At 36.2% G+C, this 19,118-nt stretch overlaps 1 protein-coding gene across 1 annotated transcript in view; it reads left to right on the forward strand.

Moving 5' to 3' along the window:
* The window catches only part of LOC148953540 (methyl farnesoate epoxidase-like), a 100,176-nt gene that overhangs the window by 17,953 nt on the left and 63,105 nt on the right, over nt 1-19,118 (forward strand). The window contains exons 2-3 of the mRNA XM_089087732.1: nt 7,108-7,178; nt 8,063-8,237. Of these exons, the coding sequence (XP_088943858.1) occupies nt 7,108-7,178; nt 8,063-8,237 (246 nt within the window). The remainder of the gene's footprint in view (nt 1-7,107; nt 7,179-8,062; nt 8,238-19,118) is intronic.

The raw sequence follows: 19,118 nt of genomic DNA on the forward strand, positions 1-19,118 counted from the left end.
TATGTTTACCCGAATATTTAACAAGTACAATTTTTCCATACCATCCGCATTAATTCAAAAACGTTCAAAAATTAAATAAAGAAAAACAAGTTTTTTTTTAACTTAAAGTAAGGAACGACGTTAAAACTTAAAACGAACAGAAATTATTCTGTATATGAAAGGGGCTGCCCCTCCTCAACACCTCGCTTTTAACCCAAAAGTTTGACTTACTCACTACTCTTTTTTTTTAAAAAAATAGAAAACTTTAGCGTAAAGAGCGCGGCGTTGCGGCGGGGACAGCCCCCTTTCATATACAGAATAATTTCTGTTCGGTTTAAGTTTTACCGTCGCTCGATGCTTTAATTTAAAAAAACATTTTTTTCTTATTTAATATAATTAATAATTGAAATAAAAAGTATTGTTTTAATTGATGGTATAAATGATAAACATCAAGTAGATACGAGCATTAGATTTCGAATGAGACATTAAACTTCAATCTAAAAGTGCTGGTAGTCCACTAGCCCCAGCTTTTCCACTTGAGACATTGCACCAAAAGTGCCGTTTTTAGTGCCGTTTTGAAGTTGCTGATGGTTGAATTTATAGGAAGAACGTAGATATGAGTAATATCTTTTATACGAGCTACTAAAAATCTGTATAGATACCTGCGATTCCAATACGCCCAAAAATAATACGTCCGATACCGATACACTGTGCAGCCCTTTCCCCAGGGGACTTGGAGGGTCATAATATCACCAACACCAAATATATTTGACTCTAGCAATGTCTCTTGTAAGCGTCAAATCTATTAAGTATCTGATGTAAGCACCCCATTCTTTAATTACCCGTGAGGCATTCTTAACCATCGTAATACCTTTACGCTAATACCTCTTCGCAAAAAATTTGCAAATCTCGTAAACTAAAGAAGTAATTACATCACTGTTGTTAGCTCCAACATTAATCTCCAATAATGTAAATGCACCACTCATTTTTTTTCCTCTACTAATATCCTTGCAAATAAAAACTATTCTCTTTGAATTCAATTCTCTTACTAATATGAATTGTAAAGAAAACTAAAAAGATACACCTGTTTTTCCGACACGGATTTAACCTAAAAAAAACAACTTGTTTATCATGAAATAGAAATTCAGTGAATTGTGCCAGACAAAACTTGAATCAGAACAGATTATACCCAACCTGTTTGCTACGGGCGCGTACGCAAAGTATATACCTTCAAGCAAATTCCATATGATATTTCAAATTACTATACCTTCTGTAGAAATGATACCTCTTTGCAAATGACCCTGGTAACCCCAATTCGTTGAAAACCTAAACACATATCTATGCCTTCAGGCGTAAGTTTGCATTTAGGTTTTCAACGAATTGTACGGTTACTACTTTTGACTAGCATTATTAATATGGCGTTAGATAATGGATATAAAGTGGCAACTGTATTTTTAGATATTGTAAAGGCTTTTGATACGGTCAGTCATGATATTCTGTTAATGAAGTGTGAAACTTATGGTATTAAGGGTCCAGATCTTCCGTTTTTAGGTTCTTTTTTGTCTTGTAGAAAAAAATATGTTCAAATTGGTAATATGGGATCTCATGAAAATTTATTGAGTGTGGAATTCCACAGGGTTCGGTACTTGGACCCTTATTATTTTAAAGTGTTGTGAATGATCTTCCACTGTCTGTAAGTAAACTGGAAACAAGAATCAGTGAGATCGTCAAAAAGGATAGCGCGGCTACAGTGCCTATGTTTGCTGATGATGCTTCTTTAGTGGTGATTGCAAAGCCAGAGAGATTGCTGCTAGAGAGGGTACGAGAATCGCTAAATGAGGTTTCAAGATGGCCGAGGGTGAATCAGCTAAAGGTGAACCCCTCTAAGAGTAATTTTCATATATTTTCGAGGACATCAAATTATTATCCATGGATACAGCATATAGCATATGAAGATGGTATGATTGCTCGTCAATAGGCACTAAAGTATCTTGGTATTATTATAGATGAGACTCTCAGTTTCCGATCCCATATTGAAACTTTGTCCTGGATTCTATCGCGTAATTTGGGGATGATTCGTAAACTTAAATATATGTTTCCAACCAGTATACTTAGGCTTCTCTATTTTTCGTTAATCCACCCTTATATTTTGTATTGTTCTTCTGTATACATGGGTAGATTTTCTTCAATTGTTAATCCTGTGCGAATTATCTAAAACAAGTCTATTAGAGTATTATCAGGAAAATCAGAAAGAGAATCAGTTCGAGAAGTCTATAGGGATTTTAGGATATTGCCAGTGGTGGGTCTTCATCATTTTTATATATTAGTGTTTATGTATAGATACAATATGAAGCAGCTGCCGGAGTGTTTTAACGGCTGGTTTTACAGCCGATGGAATATACATAACAAAAATACTAGGGGTAAAAAATGAATATTCTACTCCACCTATAGTGTCTGCCAGGTCCACGTTTTCTTTTGTTATAATGGGGATAAATTTATGGAATAATTTGGATAATGATATGAAGAAACTAGAAAATTTTAGTGGTTTTAATGCAAAATTGAAAGAAAAATTACTAAGTAAGTATGAATTCTAGTTTTGTTGTTTTGGAGGTGACTATATTTGATTAATTTAAATTAAATTTTAATTGCTTGTTGGTTTGTGAGTGCAACCCCACAACATGAATATGGTATGTAGTTGCTGTCCCTGTACTATTATTATTATTCTTTATTTTTTTTTCTTTCTTTTCTTTTCTCTCTTTTTTTCTTCCGTTCTTTTTAAATTGAATTTGAATGATGTTACATGTATGTATTTTTTTTTCCTGTTTCACCCCACATCAACCATTTGGTTTTGGGTGAATCATATTGATTTTTGTATTTAAACTTTTTTGTTAAAGTTAATTAAATAAATATATATATATATATATATATATATATATATATATATATATATATATATATATATATATATATATATATATATATATATATATATATATATATATATATATATATATATATATATAGTGTGTGTGTGTGTGTGTGTGTGTGTGTGTGTGTGTGATGATGATGATATATATATATATATATATATATACAGTATATATATATATATATATATATATATATATATATATATATATATATATATATATATATATATATATATATATATATATATATATATATATATATATATATATATATATATATATATATATATATATATATATATATATATATATATATATATATATATATATATATATATATATATATATATATATATATATATATACATTGGTACGATGTCGAAGCTTGAAACTGTTGAATTTCAATGAATTTCCACTTTTTTTTTACCTTTTTTTAACCGATTCTGAGGAGTTCTTTGTATAAGAGATTTGTGTGGACAATAGTGGTTTACAAATCGAAATTAGCCACTCGCTTAGAACACTTGCAGGCGATTATGTGCTGGATACATTTGGTCGTGATGGAAGATTCTGCTTATGGATTTTAGGAAGTCCATATAGTTTAGGACAGAAGGAACTGCGTGTTAAGCATTTACAATAAAGATTAGGCGTAATCTATTATTCGTCTTTCAAAAATTTTAACTCGTTTATAAACTTACTGAAGACGGCCACTGCATATGTGCTCGAAATATCAAGAATTTTTGTTTTTGTTTCATTGTCAAATAAAAGGATTTTTCCTATTGAACTATTATTTGTACGTCATGGAAAGGCAGGGTTGTCTTCGAAAAAACATAACCAGTATAAGATATAATAAATACTGCCGGCCCTATACCCCGAACCGCTTTTCAGAGCTTTCCAGACTGTGAAATGATGTAATAAGTTTGTTTTATTAATGAGATTAATTAAAAAAAAACTTTTTCCACAAAATAAGCTTTTCAAAGAAAAGTAAAGAACTCCATTAAACCAAAAATGAGCAAAAATAAAATCAAATAATCTACCAAGCGTGAAACTACCACAAATCAGCATCGATAAATAAAGGAAACACAAAACGAACAGAAATTTCAATAAATAACCGAGTCAAACTCAAAACGAGCAGAAATTAACATGAGTTGGGCTAAAAACCCCTATGTCTTCCCAAGGCCAGAACAAAATTTGCACTTTACTGAAAAAATACAAATGAATGTGCATTGTCAGTTTAATAGCCTATACATATACTGATATTTAGTAATCAAAATGTTGATATTATTTGATTTATTAAAGTTATAAAAGTAAAAACATTTATATTTTCTCAGTAAAGTGCAAATTATGTTTTGGCCTTGGGAAGGCACAGGGGTTTTGAGCCCTACTCATGTTAATTTTTGCTCATTTTGAGTTTGACTCGGTTATTTATTGTAATTTCTGTTCGTTTTGAGTTTCATTTATTTATCGATGCTGATTTGTGGTAGTTTCAGGATTGGTAGATTATTTGATTTTATTTTTGCTCATTTTTGGTTTAATGGAGTTCTTTACTTTTCTTTGAAAAACTTATTTTGTGGAATTTTTTTTTAATTAATCCTAAATAAGGGGCCTTGAAATACACATTTTTTTTCTTACTTTGAACTCCTCGCCCCATTATAGCAAAATCCGACTTAACCATATGGGATCTTAGTCAAGGTTGCTGATTTCTGTTCTCTTTTGATTCATATTCAGAGTTATCTGAATAGTGATTCGTATTGTGATTCGCACTGTGAAAAGTGATTCGTATTGAATAAAATGGCTATCTAACAAATTTGATTGGATGTCTTTGGGGAAAAGGTGGGGGTGAGAGGAGGGTTAGTTGCCCTCAATTTCGACTATTTAAAAAGGCACTAGCCCTTTGAATTTCCAATCGAATGAGCCCTTTTTCAAGTTTCTACGACAAAGATTTCAATAAAAACCTTATATGCCCCCAGGGCATAACTTATAACCCTTGCCCTGAAGACTCTGGGGGGAGGGGGGGGTTGTCCTGCTCAAAGATATAATTTCCAGAACTTTCAACTGCGTTGGACAAAATGGCTATCTCAAAATTTTGATTGGATGGGTTTGGGGAAATGGTGGCCGTAACACGGGGGTTAGTTGCCTTACAATCACTTTCAAATGTTAAAAAGGGCACTAATTATTTCGATTTCCAATCGAATGAGCCCTTTTTGAAGTTTCTACGGCAACGCGTTGTATAAAAACCGTAAATGCCCCCAGGGCATAACTTATAACTCCTGCCCGGAGGGCTCTGGGGGGGGGTATCATCCTCAAAGACCTAATTTCCAGAACTTTCAACTACGTTGAATGAAATGCTATCTCAAATTTTGATTGGATGTGTTTGGCGAAAAGGTGGGCGTGAGAGGTGGGTTAGTTGCCCTCCAATCAATTTCGACTATTAAGAAGGGCACTAGCACTTTGGATTTCCAGTCAAATGAGTCTTTTTTGAAGTTTCTACGACAACGCTTTCTATAAAAACCTTATATGCCCCCAGGGCGTAACTTACAACCCTTGCCGCGAGGGCTGTGGGAGAGTGTCCTCCTCAAAAACATAATTTCTATCTGGAAATCAACTACGCTAAAAAAAAATGGCTATCTCAAAATTATGATTGGATGTGTTTCGCGAAATTGTGGGCACGGAAGGGATGTTAGTTGCCTTCCGATCACTTTCGACTATCAAAAAGGGCACAAGCCACTCCAATTACCGATTGAATGAACCCTTTTCGAAGTTTTTACGACAATTTCTTCGATAAAAAGTGCCCTTGTCTAGAGAAAAAAAAAAAAAAATACATTGGCCAACATCTTTCTTATATGCCCCCAGGGCATAACTTAAAACCCTTGCCTTGAGGGCTGTGGGGGAGTGTCCTCCTCAAAAACATATTTTCTATCTGTAAATCAGCTACACTGAACAAAATGGCTATCTAAAAATTTTGATTGGATGTGTTTGGGGAAATGGTGGGCGTGGAAGGGGTGTTAGTTGTCTTCCAATCACTTTCGACTATTTAAAAGGACACTAGCCGTTCCAATTTCCAATCGAATGAGCCTTTTTCCAAGTTTCTACGACAACTCCTTCGATACGAAGTGCCCTGGTATGGAAGAAAAAAACAAATAATACATTGTGCCAACATCGTTCTTTACTTAGGCAGCGCTATTGCGCTGCCTATGATAACGGTATTCAGGTATAAATTTCTATTAGTCTCAAAAAAAAAAATCAGCAACCTCAAAATCCTTAAATTACCGACAAATTGAGTTAAACACAATTTTTCAAATATGGTCACAGTGTTTTTCGATTAATGACAATCAAACTGCAATTTTAATGATAGTAAGTAAGTAAGTATGACAGCACTAGACCCCCAAGGTCCAAACCAATGGTTTACCAATGGATAACCAATGGTTTGACACTTATTTATTTAAGGTCATTCCTAAACAGTCCATGAGCGCTTATTGATCAAGATTAATTAAAACAAATTTACACAAAATAAGTTCTTCAAAGAAAAGTAAAGAACTCCATTAAACAAAAAATGACCGAAAATAAAATCAAATAATCTACCAAGCGTGAAACTACCACAAATCAGCATCGATAAATAAATGAAACCCAAAACAAACAGAGATTACAATAAATAACCGAGTCAAACTCAAAACGAGCAGAAATTAACATGAGTTGGGCTCAAAACCCCTATGCCTTCCCAAGGCCAGAACATAATTTGCTCTTTACTGAAAAAAATACAAATGAATGTGCATTGTCACTTTAATATACATATACTGATATTTGGTAATCAAAATATTAATATTATTTGATTTATTAAAGTTATAAAAGTAAAAAATTTATATTTTTTCAGATGTAACATGCCCGTCATTTGTAGAATACGTACATAGTTAATGTGTTATTATTTTGAAAATCTGAACGATATTCCAAAATATATTTTCTTTTTGATTTTTCTTTTTGTTGTCTAAGGGAAGAGTGGGATGCCCAATCTGACCCCACCTTCTGAACTAATAATTGCAAGATTTTGACTGTGAATAGAATTGGTAAAAAAGTTTTCTGGCTTTTGCCAAACTGCAAGCTATCCTAAAACTATTTCTGTTCTGAAAGTTTTGCAAAAGAATGGAGGGAAACAGAAGCTGTAGCAGTGATTCTACAAATTAAATTACGACCCTTGTGTTTGCAGGTCCAAGAAGGTTCCCCCTTATTGGTGCGTTGCCTACACTGGTTAAGCTGGACAGAAAACATATGTATAAGGTATGTAAATTTTAAAGTTGGAGTCCACTCACCTATCCTACAATCCTACAATGCCTATCTAAATTTTTTGGCCCAAGTAATGAATCAGGGATAAACGTAAAGGGGATAAAGGTAAAATAAACGTAATAAACGTACCGAGGATATTAAAATGAAAATATTCTTCACTTCTGAGCCCAACTTAGATCTATTCATACCTGAAAACCGCGATTTTTAGGACATTTCTTTTTTTTCAAAATTATGAGGTTTTTAGGGAGAATCACATTTTTGTCAGTGTTGAGCCAGGAAAGTAAATAAGCAAAACTAATTAGATTATTTGACAACGCTGTTCGTCCGTAAAAATTCAAATATTGACAATCTGTTGATTCCCGAAGAAAACTGCACCTTCAAAGCGAAGCTAAACCTTCCTTAAGCTGTATTGGGGCATATGTTTTTAGCTTACCTTTTGATGATTTTCACCCGTTTTTTTAATTTGATACCCGCTACTTTTTATTAGACGGTGAAAACAGAAACAAAAGTCTAGATATTTCGACTAAAAATACAGCGATTGTCATCGGCAGATATACTAAAGTACCAAAATTAAAACTATTTATACAGAAAATACATTTATTTCCGTGGCCACGAGAGCGAGAGAAAGAGAGAGAGAGAGAGAGAGAGAGAGAGAGAGAGAGAGAGAGAGAGAGAGAGAGAGAGAGAGAGAGAGAGAGAGAGAGAGAGAGAGAGAGAGAGAGAGAGAGAGAGAGAGAGAGAGAGAGAGAGAGAGAGAGAGAGAGAGAGAGAGAGAGAGTTGTGCATTTAAAACTGTACTAATAATGAATTTAAAACATTTGATATGGCCAATAAGCTTTATTTTATTTTTTATCTTAATATGGGTTATTGTATTTCAGGCAGTCCACACTTTATGTGCCCCTTATGGTCCCATCTGCGGATTGTTCGTTGCTTCACGACCAGTTTATGTTATAACTGGATATGATGAATTTGTAAAAGCAAGTTCCAAGGAAAATTTATCTGGTCGGCCTCCCTTCTTTTTTGCTCTTATGAGAGCATACTGGAAAAACTTAGGTAAGTGTTTTCAGACCTATAAGTGTGCTTAATAGACATCGCACTTTAATCCTATGTAATATTCTTCGTGCCGATCCCCCCTCATATTTCAGGGGGGATTAAACAATAAACAATTCTCTAAAATCTGAAAATAAAACTAGTGAATTTGACTCTACTTTGGCCCTTCAAGCTTTTGAACATATAGGGTCGGATTTAAGGATTTGACGCTCCTAGGCCCAAGCGTTTTTGACGCTCCGATTTTGCGCGATGTTCAAGGAAGTCCTTGAAAATACTGGGTTAGTGGAAGAGCTGAACAGAACGCAACTGATGAGCCAAAGGTAATGAAAGAGAGAGGTAATGCTGAACTCTCAGCTGCCATTCTTGGGAGATATCTGACAGTTTACAAGTGGCCACGACTTTCCAGTGCTATTTTAACATCACTTTTCTGTGAATAGGCTGCGTGGGGGCGGAGTGCACCTTGCTCTTTGACGATAAATCACATTGGTACAGTTTTTGTTATGAAAAATTCCCTCAGTGATAATTTGTTCCGCCCCCTGGCACTGTGTGCTCCTAGGCCCGGGCAGAGAGGGCCTATTGGTAAATCCAGGCCTGAGAACATCCAGATCATTTCGTTCTTTTTGACGAAGGAATTTTAATTTATAGAAAAAATGGTTTAAACCAATCTTTCAGGGAGGCAATTGAAATTAAGAATACATAAATCAAGGCTTCACTTTTCATAGAGATACTGAGGATATTCCTATAAACCCAATTTACGATAACTTAATAAAATGAGAATCAAGTAATATTTTTCTTCATTTTAGAGCAGAATTCTTTGACCTTACCATCCAATATCAGGCTGGTAGACAAGCAAAGTTAATGGCTAGAGGCAAAATTCTTGCCCAAACTAATTTATAAATATTCCAGGATTTATGTAAATTCCATTATATCTCATCATTTTACTTTTTTTTTATTTTTTGCATTGGTCAAAATAGGACCAGAACGTTTCTTTGATTAAAAAAGGTTTTGAATAAAAGCCGATTTTGCTAAAGCTTTGTGTTTTTTCCCTGATCACAAAAATATTTCTATTCTTTTAATTAATAACTTATTTTGTGGAAAAAGTTTTTTAAATTAATTTCTGTTCGTTTTATATTGACTTAGTCTTTTCAGGGAAAAAGAAAATAATTCTTTAAATCTTTTCGTTTTTTTAAGACTTTATAGTTTGGCCTGCTATTCGTATGCCGTAGAAAAATTTTCAGCAATTTATAACAACATACACCCTTTTCAAAATCTGGACACAAATAGTAGTGTTTAATTTAGTTTCATACCTCCTCTAGTTGACCTGAAATAGAAAACCTGATACCAATCGTAAAAAAATCGGTTTACTTTCTTTGATAGCTTGGATGCATTTACGCTATTTTGATTTGGTTAAATTTTAAGAGCAGAAGTAGCCCCGAAAGTTTGAACATAATACCCTCAGTCGTTCTTGGGATACTGCTAAGATGCCTCATTTGGAATTAGCATTAACACAGTGCATTTTGATATAATGTTAAGGCAATATTTAGTTGTTAAACATAATGGGCAAATGGGAGGGATTCGAACAAACACTCACAGTGTTTGTTCGGATCTTGTCCAGTGAACTCTAAAAGGTTAGATTCTTGTTGTTTTTTGTTTTTTTTTTTATTTTTGTTGTTGCTTGTTTTAGCACTGAGGACGACTTGGCGGAGGTCCTTGTCGAAATATTTGCTGGTTTTTCGTCTTCATATTTTACCACTGGCTGACAAAATCCTCGTTTTCTCTCCCTTTTTTGGTTTTATTTATCATTTATTTTTCTTTTCCTCTCTTAGCTTCATACGTTATGTATAGCCAGTTTGGTCTTAGAAAGTATTTAGGTTTTCATCCACGCTATGCTATGGGAGTAGAGTGTAATCAGCCAAACCTGGCACCGCTTCTGGCTCGGTTTCCAAATTTACTGAGTGACAATGACCTGGAAGATATCATCCAAGAGTGGAAGAGATTAGCCTTTTGCTTTGAGCTTGGTACTTCGATTGACTCATATCGAGCCATGTTTTGGACTCGGGTTTAAAGGCAAAAAGATGTCAATGGGTCAAAGCGTTTTCCTCTGCTTGGGTGTTTCCCTTTAAGCCCACTTGTTCTCCCCACACACTTCCGAGGCTGCTGAGCGAACTTTCACAGCTGTCAATCTGAACAAAACCAGCATTAGAAATCATCTCGGTTTCACCACCTTGAACGGGCTTCTCAATGCAAAACGGATCGTCTCAAAGAATTGAAAACCACCCTTGAAAATGATTCTGCATCCAAAATGGAAAAACTGTGTAAGGGGATATGAAAAGGCTGGGCTACAAGAAGAAACAGCAGAAAAAATGACCAACTAGCACAAATGTTCCTTTTTTTAATGTTACAGTTTTATTACCTTTGTAAGGTTTAACCTGATTGCTTGTGCAATATAGTCGAAATACTTCTGTTAAATTAATTCAGTTCTGATTAATAGAGTGTACCAAGAAATTAAGTAGGATGACCAGTGAATTATGGGGTCAACGCGTAACTCGTAGGTAGGTAGCCTAGTCCGTGGACCCATGGGAATTTGTGGTGTTAGGCACTTTCATGGCGTGATAAATCTTCTTCTAAAATGCTTTTAACGTTTTGGGACTGCTATTTTGTTAAGCTGAGAAAGTCAATAGAAGCATTTTTCATATTTCAAGCTATTAGGTTGCTACTGCCTTCGGTTTATTTTTCCTGCTCTTGTCCAAGAACTTTTTCTTAGTTTTCAGTGAAATCAATTAAACATAACTGCCGGCGAGCGTCGCAAAGCGACGCGAGTGGCAAATTTTTAACCTGCTGTTCAGATGGTACAAATTAATCTTTTGTGGCACAACTTTGGTCGGAAAACTGGTACAGTTTATCTCAAAGCGTTGGCAACGCTTAAGACCCCAAATGGGGTCGCGTAGCATAATTTGGGGGTCGAGAGAGATTTTAACGTTAAATATTTAAATAGACGATTTCATAACGTCTAGAGGTTCATTTTTGCAGAATTACTCTCACAAACCTACAAACAAAAAAGGTTGGGATGTGTGCACACGGGTTCAGTGAGATAATGATTCAATAACACTGACTGTAATGTAAATTAATGTAGCATTGACTCTCTTCGCAGTGTTGCCATTTTGGCTTATTGATCCCCAGACTGGCTTGTTTTGATGGTGAATTTTGACAATTTTTTTAAATTTATCCGCTGGCTTAAATCTTGGCTAATTCTATTGTGATCTGGCTTATTTTTTGGCATAAATGCTTTTTCGGGAAAAAAAAATTTTTTCTTCAGACAGACATTTATACATCATTTGAATCGAATAATTTTTAAGTCACATAATAAACCTGTGCTCTTTATGTGCTCGATAGGCTGGAAGGACGAACTAAAGATCTTTGTTCGTCAATTTTTCTAATAGTTTCGGGGTTGTGTTCTCGAAGATTGTGCTTGACACTGTAAAAATGGTTTTTCGAGGCTCATGACTTATTTTTTGTACCTTCTGGCAACACTGGGTCGTCTAGTGAAGTCAATTGTCAGTATTTCATCGTAATGAGATTCCATTTTTTTTCTTTTAATTCACTAGTTAATCAATTATTATATGCAACAACGTATGTTATATATTTATTTGATTTTGGGATCATAATAATTTTTAGCCATGGATAAATGGCGCAACTTATAAAAGAATGGTACTGACGCAGATAATAATGCTACAAACTCTGCTCAGGCAGGACAAAGTATTAAAAAAAGCATCTAATGTACGGAAAGGAAAATATGATGAGTGATTTCTGCAATTTTGATTTACATTTCAAAATTGTAACGGTAATGAACTACCTCTTTGTTTGATCAGCAATAAATTACAGGCCCCATAGTGTACGAAACCTTCAAAAAATCAATACATCTTGAATCAAAACATGTTTTTATCTCAATAAACCAAAATAATATTTTGAAAGACCATACATACATACATACATACATACATGCGTGTATTTAAAAACCAGTAGCCATATACACAAAAACAAATAAATAATAATAATAATAATAAAAAAAAATAAGGAAAGAACAATAGCACTCAACAAATTTAAACTACAGCTTCTTTCCACGCCTTCAGACTATTCTCTATAAAACAACCTAACGCAATAATTAGGTCCCTCGAAGTAGTCCCCAAAACCCCCGGGAGCAGCGGTACATCCTCATGAAAAAAATTATCCCTAAAATTTGCCAAACTTTGGCATCGACTCAGAAAATGGTCCATCCCATCCCCAAACTCCCCACAGAGGAGGCAGGCACGCCTACTTCCCGAGCCATCCTCATCATAAGACTCCCAGTAGCCTTTACGCAGTGGTATGCAATTTGCCCGTGCCTGCAACCAATACTTAAGGGTTCTCCACGGTAGGTTCAGCTTCAAATAAAACTCCTCCCGATACACATCTTTGACCTGTCTATAAAAATGCAGGCTACTAGACTTTTCCAGACCCGTTAGCCAAACCTGAATCTCTTGGTCCCGAAGGCGTGATGCAAACTTACCGAGGAAATCTTCAGGTTTAGCTAGAGGATCCTGCCCCTCATTTCATGCCCATGATAAACCAGCATTATCCCGCAGTGCTTTAACTTGTTTTGGTCATGCTGTCTTTTTGGTAAAACTCAACATCTCTGTGTAGGCCGCTTTCGTCAGGCGGTTATCAGGTAAGCGCGTAACCTGTAACCAAAACTCAATCATTTGTGTAGTCCTCATATGACGTAGATCCTGCAAACCCAAATCACCCTTTAGGACCAAACTACTAAAATTACTTTGGAGGCCTATAACTCTTTTAAAATACATAAACTGCAGAGATTCCAGTTGTTTTACCGTAGTAGTCACCCACAACTCGCATCGATAATGAGCAAGAGGTAGGACTTTAGTCATAAAAAGGTACCTGTGCATCTTCATATTTTTGATTCCCATGATATGTTTTTGTCGAAGTAGAGCACAAGCAGCTGCCTTACCACGTGAAATCATCAATTTAATGTACTCGGTCAAATTCCCATTTGCTGCGACCACGAATCCCAGATATTTATACTTTGGGGTTACTAGTATTGCCTCATCGTTATAAGTAAAGGAATAATCCTGAGGTCCATTGGGCTTCCTACTTTGGAAGATGACAAACTCTGTCGTTGCGTTATCTCTGTTAGATGCGTTCAGCTTCAAATTCTTCGATTCTTGGTAAGATTCGGTTAAATTCAGAAGAGTTTGGAGTTCCTCGGCTGATTTGGCCACTAAAGCTGTGTCGTCAACGAACAGCAAAAAAGAAAATAAGTTATTCGCTAGTGATACAACTGGGGCCCATCTCATTTCAAGGAACTCTGCAAAATCATTGATATACAGTGTAAAAAGTTTCGGTGACAACGTTCCTCCTTTGCGAACTCCTCTGAAGGTTCTGAATGGCCTAGATACACCTTTTTTAACAGTAAAAACCACAGATAAAGTTATCTCATGCATGTTAATTAATAACATAATAAAAGGCCTGGGTAGGCCTATCTTAACAAGGTAACGGAATAAAATAGGTCTATCAATACTATCAAATGCCTTTTCAAAGTCCAAAAAAGCAACAAAAAGCCTAACATTTCCTCTGCAATATTTTCCAATAAGAGCCTGGAGTATAAATACACGATCTGTAGTTGAATATTCCTTTTGGCATCCTCCTTGGGTCTCACTGACTATATTTTCCTTTTCTAGCCACAGCCCTAATCTACCATCTAGAACCTTTTCCAAAAATTTACTAATTGTTGGTACTAGACTAATAGGGCGATAGTTACCATACTTCATCCGGTCACCCATTTTAAATAACGGCATTATAACCGACATATTCGATGCTGCTGGCCAACTACATGAAACCAGGACCGCATTATACAAAGTTAATAGAACTGGCAACAGGGGACCGATTGATTTCTTATACATTGTTGACGGAATTCCATCAAAACCCGAAGAAGATCCTCCACAGTGGCTCTTGATGGATTGTTTCAGCTCACTCTCTGATATTTTCTGAATTAGCTGGTAAGAATGCTCTGGGAGGGGGAATTCACTGACCACTACATCTATCGGCTCAGTATACACTTGCGGGTAGATGGGTCTGGCCAGCTGAGTTTCTATGATTCTCCATGTCTTCAAAATAAGTCGGCCAAGAGTTAACTTCTGGGATCATTTTTGATTGGTCACGTGGCCCATGTAAATACTTCCAGAATTCCTTCATACTGGCCGATCTATAAGCTTGAAAACACTTAATGCTTTCTTCCTCCATACTCAGGCCATGTGTTCTTTTCGAGCTAATCGAAATATTGGTAGGGCTTTTTGTCGTTGCTCTTGACCATTGGCATTTTTTACCTTGTTTAGTAAGCTAAATAGCCACAACTTACTATGTTTACAGTCACTATCAAAAGGACCCATTTTCGGCGGCTTTCGTTTCAGGACCCGAGCAACCTCTTCATGGAGGAGTTGTGACAGGCAACCAGTAATTATTTCAGGGTCCGAAGAGAGTTCACATAAACCCTTTAACTTATGCAAAATCTCTTCCGAGCAAAACCTGTCTTTCAGCGTTTTTGTTTCTTCATCAGTCCAATCTTGTCGTAACCGCCTTAGAGCTTGAGGACGGGATATACGGCTAGAATGAGGGAGAGAAGGAACATTAATCATCCAAGAAAGTTTTATAGGGAAATGATCCGAACCCAGCACGTGGAGAACCTCAAAATCAACAACACAGGTAGCGAACTCCACACTCACCAATGCGTAATCGATAATACTGGGGTTTGGCCCGGAAAAGCATGTGTACTCACCTCTACCTCTGTCCTTACCAAATCTTCCATTACAAATTGCTAAACTATTCTCCTCGCAGTATGCCAATAAATTTCTCCCCCAAATATTCATTCTTCTAGACTGATCGTCACTGCTCCGTGGCATCCCAAAGACCTCAGGAAGGACCTCAGCATTATCATTTGAAAAAATTCAGGAGTTATCTCTAATACATTCGAAGTATAGGCATTAAAATCCCCTACTACAACCAGACGGTCCCCCGAAAATTTCTGTTGTATCAATCGCGTTTCTTCATGTAGTATTAAATAAAAAAAACCAAGTTTTTTTAACTGAAAGTAAGGAGCGACATTAAAACTTAAAACGAACAGAAATTATTCCGTATATGAAAGGGACTGTCCTCTCCTCAACGCCTCGCTCTTTACGCTAAAGTTTTTTATTGTTTAAAAAAAAATAGAGTTGTGATAAAGTCAAACTTTAGCGTAAAGAGCAAGGCGTTGAGGAGGGGACAGCCCCTTTCATATACGGAATAATTTCTGTCCGTCTTAAGTTTTAATGTCGCTTCTTACTTTCAGTTAAAAAAACTTTTTTTTTTTATTTAATTTTTGAACGTTTTTGAATAAATGCAGGTTTTGATCTTGGCTCACAGTACATGAATAATTAAAACAAAATTTTCATATTAATTTAGTTTTATTTGGTTAAATGTCTTTCTCGAAACTTGTTTCATTTTATTTACGAACGTTTTTATTAGTAATAAATATGTGTAACTTACGAATTAACTTACGTAACGAACTTCTATATTCATATATTTTTAATACATATATTAAGGGGTTCACCCCCTAGTCAATACCTTTCTCTTTAAGCGAAAGTTCAAATTTTGTTTCAATTCTTTAAAAATGACCGCTTAATCACAAAGGCCCTTAATTAGAATAAATAGCTCTTATGAAAGTACTAAAAAATCTCTGGCTTAAAGAGTGAGGTATTGACTAGGGGGTGAATCCAATCATATATGTAATATTTTCTGTTCGTTTAAAGTTTTGATGCTGCTGCTGTTGCAGTTGAAAAACTTGTTTTTTTTATATTTAATTTCTGATCTTTTTTTAAATAATGCTGGGAAGTCCGGCGTCCCCTTCATAGCAATGTCCCTTCCCCCATGAAAACTTCCTTCATGGAAAGATCCTCCTACATAACCCTTGACCCCAGGCACGTACGCAGGAATTTGTTTCGGCGGGGGGGGGGGGGCAATTTGTTTCGGGGGGGGGGCCAAATCCTTCAAACCCATTATTCTGTGAGAAAAATCAGAAAATTATGGGAAAATGAAAAAAATCGTGAGATTTCGGGGGGAAGGCCCGGGCCCTGAGGCCCCCCTGCATACGTCCCGACCCGACCCCCCCCCCCCTACCAGGAAAAATCTCCCCTGAAAACGTCTCTACTGTATACTTCCCAATAACTAATACTAGGCCTATATGTTAACATTGGGTAAAGTTCATAACTTTCAGCACTCCTCCCGGGAACTTCAAGGGATTAAGTCATCCTAAAAGACATACATATAATATTTTCGAACATCCTGAACAAAATAGCTATCTCAAAATTTTGATCAGGTGACTTTGGGAAAAAAATGAGCGTGGGAGGGGGCTTAGTTGCCCTCCATTTTTTTGTCACTTAAAAATGGCACTACAACTTTTAATTTTAATTCCAATGAGCTCTCCAATGATATTATAGGACCACTGGATCGATACGATCACCCCTGGGAAAAAAAAAAAATAAACACGCACCCGTGATCTTTCTTCCAGCAAAAAATGAAAAATTCCACATTTTTGTAGATAGGAGCTTGAAATCTCTACAGTAGGGTTCGCTGATACGCAGAATATGATGGTGTGATTTTCATTCAAGTTCTATAACTTTTAGGGGGTCTTTCCCCCTTTTTTCGAAAATCAGCCTAATTTTCTCAGGCGCGTACCTTTTGATGGGTAGGATTAAACTTGATGAAATTTATGTATTTGAAATCAGCATTAAAAGCCGATTCTTTTGATGTATCTATTTGTACCAAAATACCGTTTTCTAGAGTTTCGGTTACCATTGAGCCGGGTCCCAATAACCAATACTATATGTTAACATTGGGTAAAGCTCATAACTTTCAGCCCTCCCCCTGGGGGCTTCGAGGTATTAAGTCATCCTAAAAGACATAGTTATAATATTTTCGACCATGCTGAACAAAATGGCTATCTCAAAATTTTGATCAGATGACTTTGAGAAAAAAATGAGCGTGGGAGGGGGCCTAGTTGCCCTCCATTTTTTTGGTCACTTAAAAAGGGCCCTAGAACTTTTAATCTTCGTTCCATTGAGCCCTCCTACGATATTCTAGGTCCACTGAGTCGATACGATCACCCCTGGGGAAAAAAAAACAAAAAGCAAAAAAACAAATAAACACGCATTCGTGATCTTTCTTCTGGCAAAAAATGGAAAATTCCACATTTTGTAGATAGGTGCTTGAAAAATCTACAGTAGGGTTCTCTGATACGCTGAATATGATGGTGTGATTTTCATTAAGGTTCTATATTTTTTAGGGGGTCTTTCCCCCTTTTTTAAAAAAATCAGCCGAATTTTCTCAGGCGCGTAACCTTTGATAGGTAAAATTAAACTTGATGAAACTTATATATTTGAAATCAGAATTAAAATCTGATTGTTTTGATGTATCTATTGGTATCAAAATTCCGTTTTTTAGAGTTTCGGTTACAATTGAGCCGGGTCGCTCCTTACTTACAGTTCGTTACCACGAACTGTTTGATAGTCCACGTGTCTTCAGACGAGTAAGAACTATTTTGCGGTGCTAGATATACAGAACCTACAATTAAAAAAGTACTCTCACAGTTAAATCTACCTATTGGGGTGTGTAATGTACGGGGGTCACCACTTATTGGAGGGGAAAGCCCCGGCCCCAAATTATAATGTGATGCCCGCGTCTACCACACCGGTTCTGCAAATATCGGGTTTGGTACTACCCTATTTACAGTATACCCTGTCCCAGGGTATGATAATGCGATCGAGTGGTCAAATGGCCACTTTCTAAAGTCAAATATACCCGCCCTTGGGTTACCACTGGAAATCTCTAACTCTCTCCTTGGAGGTAACAACCCCCCTGTCAATATAATAATGACGGTATCTCGTAACTCTATTCCTACCCTGCCTGGGTTCCGGGAAAGTTAGTAGACAGTTTGTAGGAAATACCTTGCTTGTATTCTTCCAACGGTCACTTATAATAACAAAAAAAAAATATGCCTCCCCGAACGGGGTCTAAATGCAGACTCACTCAAATATGTTATTCTGTACATAACTGTTCATAGGGGTGGAACTTCGCTTGGCCCAGCCAATCCTCTCGATCCCCATTCAAAACCCATTTTTCTTTCTTAGCTTTATCTTTCAATGACTCACCAGGAAGTCCAAAATAATTTAGTTCAAAGCTTACTTATTGCAAAACCACTATGGCTTGGCAACGAGACTTTTAAATTGTCATTGAAAATTATACTATAGGCAAATCTAAGCAAATGTAATTACGGAACAAAAACAGGTCATTTATCTGAAAAGAAAAGAAACAGGGGTAGAACCCCAACACTACCCCACACTATATTCTCTGATTGGGTTGCAAGTCCCACTGCAGAGGAAAATGACGTATGGCTAAAATACATAACCACACCACCATAATACCGATTATTGTTAGAAACTTTTCTATTCACTGCATCAAAGAAATAATTATGTAAAGGGGGGCACTGCAGATCATCTTCAAAATTATGCCAAGACTCAACCACACAAAATATATCTAGGTCCCTCAATAATGCTAATGATGTTTTTTTCTCTTTAAAAACTTGAATGTTCCAGCACCCAATCCTAAGTTCGCGATAAACAGCCAAAGGTATATGGCCATACTGGTCCTAATCCTCGTTCTCGTCACTCATATTCTAAGAGGAGTCACCAGCCCCTTCTTTTGGGGGTGAATTCAAACCATTCGACTTGTCGGCTGGTGCAGCTTCACTGCAGCTCTCAGTCGTGCTGTTTTTACGGACACATCGATTTCCGGTTTTAT

The sequence above is a fragment of the Artemia sp. Qi Xiang Cuo genome, chromosome 4, assembly GCF_049724085.1.
Source record: "Artemia sp. Qi Xiang Cuo chromosome 4, ASM4972408v1, whole genome shotgun sequence".
In the NCBI taxonomy this organism is placed as follows: domain Eukaryota; kingdom Metazoa; phylum Arthropoda; class Branchiopoda; order Anostraca; family Artemiidae; genus Artemia; species Artemia sp. Qi Xiang Cuo.